At 46.5% G+C, this 9,385-nt stretch overlaps 1 protein-coding gene across 1 annotated transcript in view; it reads right to left on the bottom strand.

Moving 5' to 3' along the window:
- Positions 1 to 6,853: 6,853 nt before the first annotated feature.
- LOC136548440 (uncharacterized) overlaps positions 6,854 to 9,385 on the bottom strand; it is a 36,632-nt gene continuing 34,100 nt past the window's right edge. Inside the window, exons 5-8 of the mRNA XM_066539969.1 lie at positions 8,687 to 8,829; positions 8,062 to 8,391; positions 7,521 to 7,588; positions 6,854 to 7,214 (exon numbers count right to left, since the gene is read on the bottom strand). Of these exons, the coding sequence (XP_066396066.1) occupies positions 6,854 to 7,214; positions 7,521 to 7,588; positions 8,062 to 8,391; positions 8,687 to 8,829 (902 nt within the window). The remainder of the gene's footprint in view (positions 7,215 to 7,520; positions 7,589 to 8,061; positions 8,392 to 8,686; positions 8,830 to 9,385) is intronic.

The raw sequence follows: 9,385 nt of genomic DNA, 5'->3' as shown, positions 1-9,385 counted from the left end.
TAACAAAGTTGGACTATACATTGTTCATAAATGGATAAATCTCTCACATAGTTATGTAACTATGTGAGAGATGTGTCCATGTGTGAACAATGTATGGTACCACTTTGTTTAAATCATTTGATTTTCTTATGCAAAGATTATACACCAAAACAATGTTGTCATGCAATTTTGTAGAATTTGCCAACAAAGTTTAGGTATTATTGTTATTATCTTATGGTAATTTGGAGATAGAACTATGAATTATCCATAGCAAACAAATGATTTTTTGTCTAACTCCAAGATATGGGCTAAAGTGAAATGTACGAGCCAAAGTATATTTTCATGATTTTTTTTAATCTTTTTGGAGGTACGGAGAATTCAATCTAGATTTACTTTAAATAAACACGCAGAAATTTATTTAAACCATAGTAAATAGAAAATATATTCAAAAAATTTTAAAACTCCTCCACAACAACTTATATATAGTATATTACATTTGAAAAATATATTTGGGTATAGCATATACTTTTTTCATGGTACTTTAGAAGGATTTCCTACTTATTTAAAAATTAGACAAAACAATTAACTATAATCGACAATATCACAATATTCGGTTTAAAAATGAAGCCCATATCATGGATGCAGCCCACTTCAGTCCCTCTTGAGGCATATTTTGCTCGTCGCCATTGGATCGATCTTGGATGGCTGAGATACGACAAGCCCATTACAAAACCCTAGTTGTGAGCACTCAGTTTCCTTGGCCCTTGGGCAAATTAAGTTTGGCCCTAGTTTTCTTGGTGGCCAGCCTCCAAGGAAATCATCCTTGAGTGCCAAAACCGCGAAGGAAACTAATTTTTCTTGTCTTCTATCCTTGAGTGAATTTGCTTGACGGTTTGTGGTTAAGGATCATTTCCTTAGCGGTTTAACCCTTTTCCTTGGCTGTTTTTGGCACTCAAGGCAATTCGGGATTATGATAGCGATATGCTTCGGCAAAAAGCGATATGAGGCATCTGTAAATTTTGCAAGCTACACTAGCACCCACGTGGCATCTGAGCCTACGTGTCCTAACAACTGACAAAATTTCAAACCAGCAGCGTGGTGCGTTGGTCGTGCCCTTAGTGATGGCTGGAAATAAAAAACAGCACATTTATGCAAAGAAATTAAATCAGTTCACAAGGACGGCCCATCATTTTTCATGGGTATAAAAAGTGACGGATCACTACAGATGGTTGACGATAAAACCCATCAAATTTGATGACTTGGTAAAGAAGCAAATGGGTCTTCGTGGGCAACAAAAAATGCACAGGTGTGGCTGGTGTTGCGTCGTCACTTTTTACTATGACGACGCCGACGCCGAGCACTGTCCTAAGGCGTCTTTATCTGCTTTCCTTCTGTTGTTTTGAAATCCATATCGTGCCCATCTTCAATGACACATGTTCCTCCTCTTACCAGCATGCTCAGTGGCATCCTAGCTCCTCCCTGGCCGTGAGTGAAAGTCCTCTATCATGCACATTAATTGTCCTAGCACCTCTTTTGGTTGCGTGCGGGGAGCGATGCTACAGGTCAAATGATAGCTATATATCAGCGACAGAATGGATGCAGCAGCCGGACTCTGCCTGTGCCGCTGGTCATCGCGGGACGGACTCCTCTCGCCCCCGCCGCCCCTGCTCGCGGGACGGACTCTACCCGTGCTGCTCGTCGGCGCTGCCCTCCCGCCGTTCGGACTCGTGCCTCCCGTTGCAGCTGCACTCCATCCACCTGCCGCGGCCACTGCCAAGGTCCATGCCACCGACGAGCTCTGCACTAGCAACCTCTGAGCACTCCCGTAGCATCAAGCTCCGCACCGGTGTCGAGCTCCACAAGGACGAGCTCCATTCGTCCAAGCAGCAATGTGACATTGCGTAGAAAGCACGTGTTGCAAGCGTATATTTCGAGTGTTTCAGTTGGTTTAGAGGTATGTTGCTAGGGTTTCATATGGATGTTGCAAAACTAGATTGAGATATTGCATATGTTGTAATGGTTGTACGTTTATGTTGCAAACGTCTGTCCCCAATGTTTCATCTGTTTTTTCGGACATATTTTGCAAGTGTGTTTATCTAGAAGTTGTATATATTTCATGTATATGTTGAAAATTACGTACGTGTTGCAAAGGTTTTCAAGTGTTTTTTAAGTGTTTTTCTAAGTGTTTCAGATGTATGTTTTAAATGTTTTATTTGTTTTCAGACACATGTTGCATTTATTGCATCTGGATGTTTTAAAACTATATCAAGTGTTGCATCTTCCTCCTCGCCTTTCTGCTGTCTTGCCTCGGTGTCAAGCGCAGAAAGGCGGAGGCAGGCCCCACTAGCGTGGGTGGGACCTACGTGCTTGTGGGCAGGCGCAATAGACGAGATGTGGGCAGGCATGCGGGGCATGGGACGGGGGCAGTGGCGCGGGCGTCCTGACGGGGTAGCATCCAGATGCACTAGTCATGCCATAAAGGATGGCACCTGTGTAGCCTCGGTACTCAGGGCCTGTTTAGATTCAAAAAAATTTTGCGCAGTACCCATCACATCGAATCTTGCGGCACATGTATGGAGTAATAAATGTAGACGAAAAAAACTAAGTGTACAGTTAGGTAAGAAATCGCGAGACGAAACTTTTGAACCTAATTAGTCCATAATTAGACACTAATTGCCAAATACAAACGAAAGTGCTACAGTAGCTAAAATCCAAAAAAAATTGGATCTAAACGGGGCCTCATTTAATTGAAACCTTAGCTTAACTTATTTTGACCTCACCAACGGCATCTAATATCTCTGGATGGTGGAGGTTGGCTAACAGAAGGGTGCCAAAATAGCTGAAGAAGGGGTTGAATTCACCATTCTAGTTTCCTAGGAAATATATATAGAAGCATACAAACACTTGTGTGTGTTTTTAGACCAAAGGTTTCCCCTGCTTATATTGAAAGCAGCCAGTTTTTGCTGGGGTTACCAGCCATACAGTGACAGCAAAATAAAAGTTCCAACGACAACATAAAACCTCCCCACCTCTCAAACTACTTAACGACGCGACTAAAAAGAAAAGCACTAAGTTCCAAAGCGTTCAGGTCCTGTGCTTCCTTCAACATCCCTTGATCACCATGCTCTGAGTCCCTCCTGGAGCTTGTGGATAGCGTCCTCCATCAGCTGTTGCTCCTTCGTCTTGAGCAGATTCTTCCACTGTTTCATGAAACCCAAAGCCATGTAAGCGATAGACTTACGGGTTTTGATCAGTTTGTTATTGAAGACCCAGTCATTCCTGGTCTTCCACACACTCCAAGATATACTAGCAATGATAAGATTCACGCTCTAAGACCTATCCACTTCCCCAGCATCCATCATGTCCTGATAGTTAGTTAGAGAAATGGGTCTCTGCCCCCACCTCAAACTAATCCTAACCCACACCCAGAGGAGTTGAGAAATAGGGCAGTTAAAGAAAAGATGATATAATATTTATAGTTTTCTACAATATTCCGCAACGCCCCTGCGTCGCGTCGACTCCGCGCGAGCACTGCCCCAACGCCTCCGCATGAGCTCCGCCCCAGCACAGGCGCACCTCGACGCCGGACGAGCTCCGCGCCGCCGCCGCCCGCATCGACGCGCCTCGTGGGCAAATCAGTCCACGGCCGGGTCCTGGGCCCACTCTCTGCCACGGAGCCGGAGGAAGCTACAATTTTCGGCTCTCACTCTCTCTCCTCGCTTCTCTCAGCGCGTTTCCCGTGACTTCGGTGCCGGAGCTGATCGCTGAAGGACCGTTTGGTTGTTGCGCCGAGTAAACAGCTCCCGAAGCTGCTCATGGAACCATACCAAACGGCCCCAAGTTGCTCTCCAGTCTGAACTCTGTCATGCCACATCATCCACATAAAGATCTTAATCTTCAAAGGCAGTTTCTCTCCCCAGATGCTTTTCATTCTAACGTCCACCTCACCTGGACTAGTCATCAACCTATATAAAGATCTGCTCGAGAATTTCCCTGATGGTTCAAGGTCCCAGATTAAGCAATCATCGTTATCATTTATCTCAACCATCTCTAATGCATCCAGTAAATCATCTAGTTCTGCTCTCTCCTCCTCTCCTAAGATCCTCTTGAAATCCATATCCCACTGAACCTCATTCATTTGTGCCACAGACCAGTCTTGCTGTCTGCTAATTCTGTACATCCTAGCAAATCTGATTTTCAAGGGACACTTATCCAGCCATACATCCTGCCAAAACCTAACTCTATTACCTTTCCCAACTCTCCATGTTGTTCCTCTTTCATACCATTCCTTCATTCATCAGCCCTTGCCAAAATTGGGAACCACCTCTTATCTTGGTCTGACACACACTCTTTCCTTGTAGATACTTTTTCCTCAATACCTCCAAGGCCATACTGCAATCACCTCTATCTAGCTTACAACACCATTTTGCCAACAGAACTATGTTCATTGCTCTGGTATCAACAAAGCCTAGGCCACCAAAATCTTTGGGGGTAGCAAGAGCTTACCACTTGATCATATGGTACTTCTTATTACCCACTCCTTCCCAGAAGAATCTCCCTCTTGCAGTATCAAACCTCTTCTGTGTCCCTTCATGTAACCAGTAAAACCCCATTGTGTACATGGGTATACTTGGGAGGCTTGAATCAATCAAAATAGCTCTGCCCCCATGAGAGAGTTGATTACATTTCCAAGTCTCAAGCCTTTTCTCCACTCTACCAGCAGACTCATTCAATTCATCTTTCTTCAACCTCTTATAGCTTATAGGCAGGCCTAAGTATTTCATTGGAAATTTCCCCACTTTGCAATTCAGGATATTTGCTATTCTTGCAGTTTCCCCCTCTTCAATCTCAATTGTGAACACCTCTGACTTGTGATAATTTATTTTCATCCCAGACATCTCCTCAAAGCAAAAAAGCAAGAACTTCAGGTTGATTATATTGCATTCAGTGTTCTTGATGAACAAGACAGTGTCGTCTGCATACTGTAGATGGGCAAGTCCTCCATCTACCAGGTTAGGAGTTACCCCCTCTAACACACCTGTTATGTGTGGCTGGAGGATTGAGAGGGAGAGAGTTGAGGGAGAGGCGGCGACGGACGGGCTACAGTACCCGTGATGTTACAGTGAAGTGGGTACTGTTCACAGCCATAACTGTGGCGGCTGGGGCTGCGAGGGAGCTTGGAGGCCGGCCGGGGGCCTTGCCCACGGCCGAGCACGAGGGAAGGGATTTTCTTCTTAATTCTTGCTTGATTAGATCGATACATCTCCTCTCCTTATATAGAGAGGTTTACTTGACTCCTAAGCAAGGCTTACTTGACCCTTAAGTAAGCGACCCTTATCTCTAATTAACCATAACACTAATGTGCTATACAGCCAACCCAGGCCCAATAGGCCCCTGACGTACTCTAACACTACACCCCACCTGGACACGCAACTCGTCCTCGAGCTGCAACCTAACGAACTTATAACGCTGACTCGACTCCTAACACCTAAAAACAAGCATTTTACATCTTGGTTTATTTTATTATTCTCAACCTGAAATGGACTGGGACTCTTTATTTTTGACTCCTGGACATAAGGTGGACACCATCTGCACGCCAAACTTGCATGTGTACAGCCTCCTAGATCCCATGGACACCATCTAGACAAAAGGGGTACATGTGTATGGCCACCTGGAAATGGTCGCAACAGCGACCATGCGACGGCGCTACGCGGTGCGCTCTCGCTGGTGACCCCACGCCTTCTCCCTGCCAGACGGCTGCTGGTCTGCACGGCACAGAGCAGAGCAGAGGGCTTTCGATGGAGAATGAGGTGGAGGGATGCGCCTCCCTAACCGCCGCCCGCAGAGAAAAAAGCATGCCCGCCGCCCGTGGGGGAAACCGCATGCCCGAGATCCCCGACGCAGCGGATGAGATCAAGGTCCTCCGCGCAGCGAAGCGCAACTTGGAGGAGCTGTGAAGGAGTGCAGGGCTGAATCAGCTGCAGATCACGCATCTCCCGCAGCCGCCGACGTGCTAGGAGGCCACGCGTAGCAGCCTGCAGCCGCACCACAGCCAACACCTGGCGGGTAAGCATCTTCCCCGCCGACATCATCGTGATGTCCATCGGCTGCTCAATCTGCTGCAACTTCTCGCCCGTGACTAGGATCTATTGGGCGCCGGTTATGGAGACGACTGTCGTCCCATAGCCTGGCCAGCCATAGTGCAAGGCGAGGAAGGCCCTGATGCCCGCCATGGCCTGCCCTAATTCTAGGATTGCGGCCGTCATCTACTCCGGGGTGAGGACGAGGGCGGACGGCGTCGGGGCAGAGGGCGCAATCGCCCCTGAGGATGCCAGCGTGCCCAATGCCGGCGTGCCTGCTGTGTGGGGCAGCAGCGCCGACGAAGACGCAGGCGGCGGTGGTTGGGAAGAACTTGGTAGAGGGCTGGACATGATCGAACCAGAGATCTCTGATACCAGATTATTATGTGGCTGGAGGATTGAGAGGGAAAGAGTTGAGGGAGAGGCGGCGATGGGTGGGCTACAGTACCCACGACGCTACAGTGAAGTGGTACTGTTCACGACCATACTTGTTGCGGCTGGGGCTGTGAGGGAGGCTAGAGGCCGGCCGGGGGCAAGGCCCCTGGCCGAGCAAGAGAGAAGGGATTTGCTTCTTAATTCTTGCTTGATTAGATCGATACATCTCCTCTCCTTATATAGAGAGGTTTACTTGACTCCCAAGCAAGGCTTACTTGACCCTTAAGTAAGTGACCCTTATCTCTAATTAACCCTAACACTAATGGGCTATACAGCCAACCTAGGCCCAATAGGCCCCTGACGTACTCTAACAACACCTCTTTCAACAGCTCTTTGCAAAATTGCAGCCAAACCATTTGCTACCAGATTAAAAAGGAGAGGGTATAATGGTCTCCCTGCTTTAGGCCTTTGTAGCTTCTGAAATAGTTCCCCAATTCCCCATTAAGGTTTACAGCTATTCTTCCACCTCTTACTGCTTTCAATACCCATTCAATACATTGCTCATTGAAGCCCTTCTTTTGCATCGCCTCTTCCAAAAATCTCCAGCTCATCTTGTCATATGCTTTCTCGAAATCAAGCTTTAGGATAATTCCACTCTGCTTTGTGCTAGGTAACTCATGCAACACCTCATGGATAACTACTACACCATCAAGAATATATCTACCAGGAACAAAAGCAGATTGAGTATGACTAATGACCTTATCAGCAACCCTATTAAGTCTACAAGTTAATGTTTTAGTGATTATTTTATAGACAACATTTAGAAGACAGATGGACCTATTCTGTTTGATGTTATTTGCCCCTTTGACTTTGGGAATAAGAGTTAATTTTTTCTCAAACAACGCATGAGAGCTGCGTGTCATTTCATTAAGAGAGAAAAGATAGTACAAAAGTCCGGTTAAGGACTAAAACCCCAGCCAAGAACACACCCCCACACTTCTACAAAAAGAGGCCTATATACGCGCCACAGACACAAACACGACCTCGACCAAATACCCCTAGACCTAGGCTGTTGGGGCCTACGACCTCACCAGGAGTTCCTGGAGCTTAAATGCTGCAGCCATCCCCCAAATGTTGATCTCATCAGACACTGACTGAAGCAACAAGGAGATGTTGGGTCTAGCATTCTCAAAAACACAAGAATTTATGTGCTTCCATACTTCCTAGGAAACCAAAATAATTAGTGAGTTAAGTCCTTTCCTTATCCCCTTCGCGGCTGCACTCAGAGCCCTCTTCCACCATAAGGAAAACGAGTCTCAGAAGCTAAGGGAGTCAGGTCTGACAGATGAAGAGGTTGGAGGATCAGGGACCAAATCTGTCTTGTAAAAACACAGCCAACCAATATATGTTAAATGTTTTCCTCCTCCTGATCACAAAGAGGGCAGACTTCATGATGAGGAAAGCCTCTTTTGGCAAGGCGGTCCGCAGTCCAACATCTATTGTTGATGGCTAGCCAAATGAAGAATTTGCAACGGAGAGGCGCCCAACTCTTCCATATCCTCCTCCAGGGAGCAAATTTAATAGTTCCTACAAAAAATGCAGCATAGGCCGACTTGCCGCTATATACTCCATTCTGTGAGAGTTTCCATCTTATTTGCTCTGGAACTTCTTGCTGCAAGACAACTCCCTCAACATGATCCCAAATCTGAAGATATTCCAATAGAACCTGAACTGAGAGAGCACCCTTGATGTCTGCAACCCAACATCGATTGACAAGAGCTTGTGCAACTGTCCGTCTTCTAGTTATCCTTTTAGGGATGGCCTTGAACAGGTTGGGAGCCACTTCCTCTATAGTTTGTCCATCAATCCACCTGTCTTTCCAAAAGAGGGTGGAAGCACCACTTCCCACAATATGGTCGACTACCATCTTGAACAATGCCTCGGCATTATGAGGAACCTGAATTTGGAATCCAGCCCAAGGCTGAGAAAGATCCATTTTTTGAGCCCACGACCATCTAACCTGTAGTGCCTAGCCAAGGGTTTCTAGATTAGCAATCCCCAATCCTCCATACTCTAGAGGCCGTTGTACTCTTTCCCAGGACACCAAACAATTGCCCCCATTGGCTTGTTCCTGGTCCTTCCAAAGAAATCCCCTTCTCCTCTTGTCAATGGCTTTTAACACCCACTTTGGCAGATCGAGAGCCATCATGGACTTAGATGGGAGTGGCCGATAGAACTGCCTTAACCATTACCAACTGACCTGCTCTGTTCATTAGGGATGCCTTCCAACTAGGCAAGTGATCAGCCACTTTGTCAATCAAGGGCAATAGCACTTCCTTGGTGGGTTTGTTGATGGACAGAGGCAACCCAAGGTAAGTGCAAGGGAATTCCTTAACTGAACAAGATAGAAGTTCAGCAGTGATACTTAATTCATTCTCGGAGCAATGAATGGGAGAGACGGAGCTTTTCACCAGATTGGTATGGAGTCTAGACGCATGACCAAACAGGTCCATGATGCTTCTGATCACCAGCATATCAGTTCTCCCCGTCCTAAGGAAAATGACAGCATCATCAGCAAAACAGGATACCCTATGCCGAGCATGTTGGACAGCAAGTGGCTGAAGCAAATCCTCTCTCGCCGCATACTCCACTAGAGAGTCAAGCACATCCATGACTAGAATGAAGAGCATGGGGGAGAGTGGATCACCCTGCCAGAGGCCTCGACTATGAAGAATAGAATCTCCAGGCTCCCCGTTCACCAACACTTGAGTGGACGAAGTTGACAGAATTAAACTAATCATGTCCCGCCATTTTTGCCCAAAACCCAACTGTCTCATTACCTCCAAGAGAAAGGACCATGAAACTGAATCGAATGCCTTGGAAATATCCAACTTTAGTAGAATATGGGCCTCTTTCTTCTTGTGCAAAGATTTCACCATTTGTTGGACAAA

Source organism: Miscanthus floridulus, chromosome 4, assembly GCF_019320115.1.
Source record: "Miscanthus floridulus cultivar M001 chromosome 4, ASM1932011v1, whole genome shotgun sequence".
In the NCBI taxonomy this organism is placed as follows: Eukaryota; Viridiplantae; Streptophyta; class Magnoliopsida; order Poales; family Poaceae; genus Miscanthus; species Miscanthus floridulus.
The sequence above is the reverse complement of the archived record's forward strand: the minus strand, read 5'-3'. Positions and strand labels throughout refer to the sequence as shown.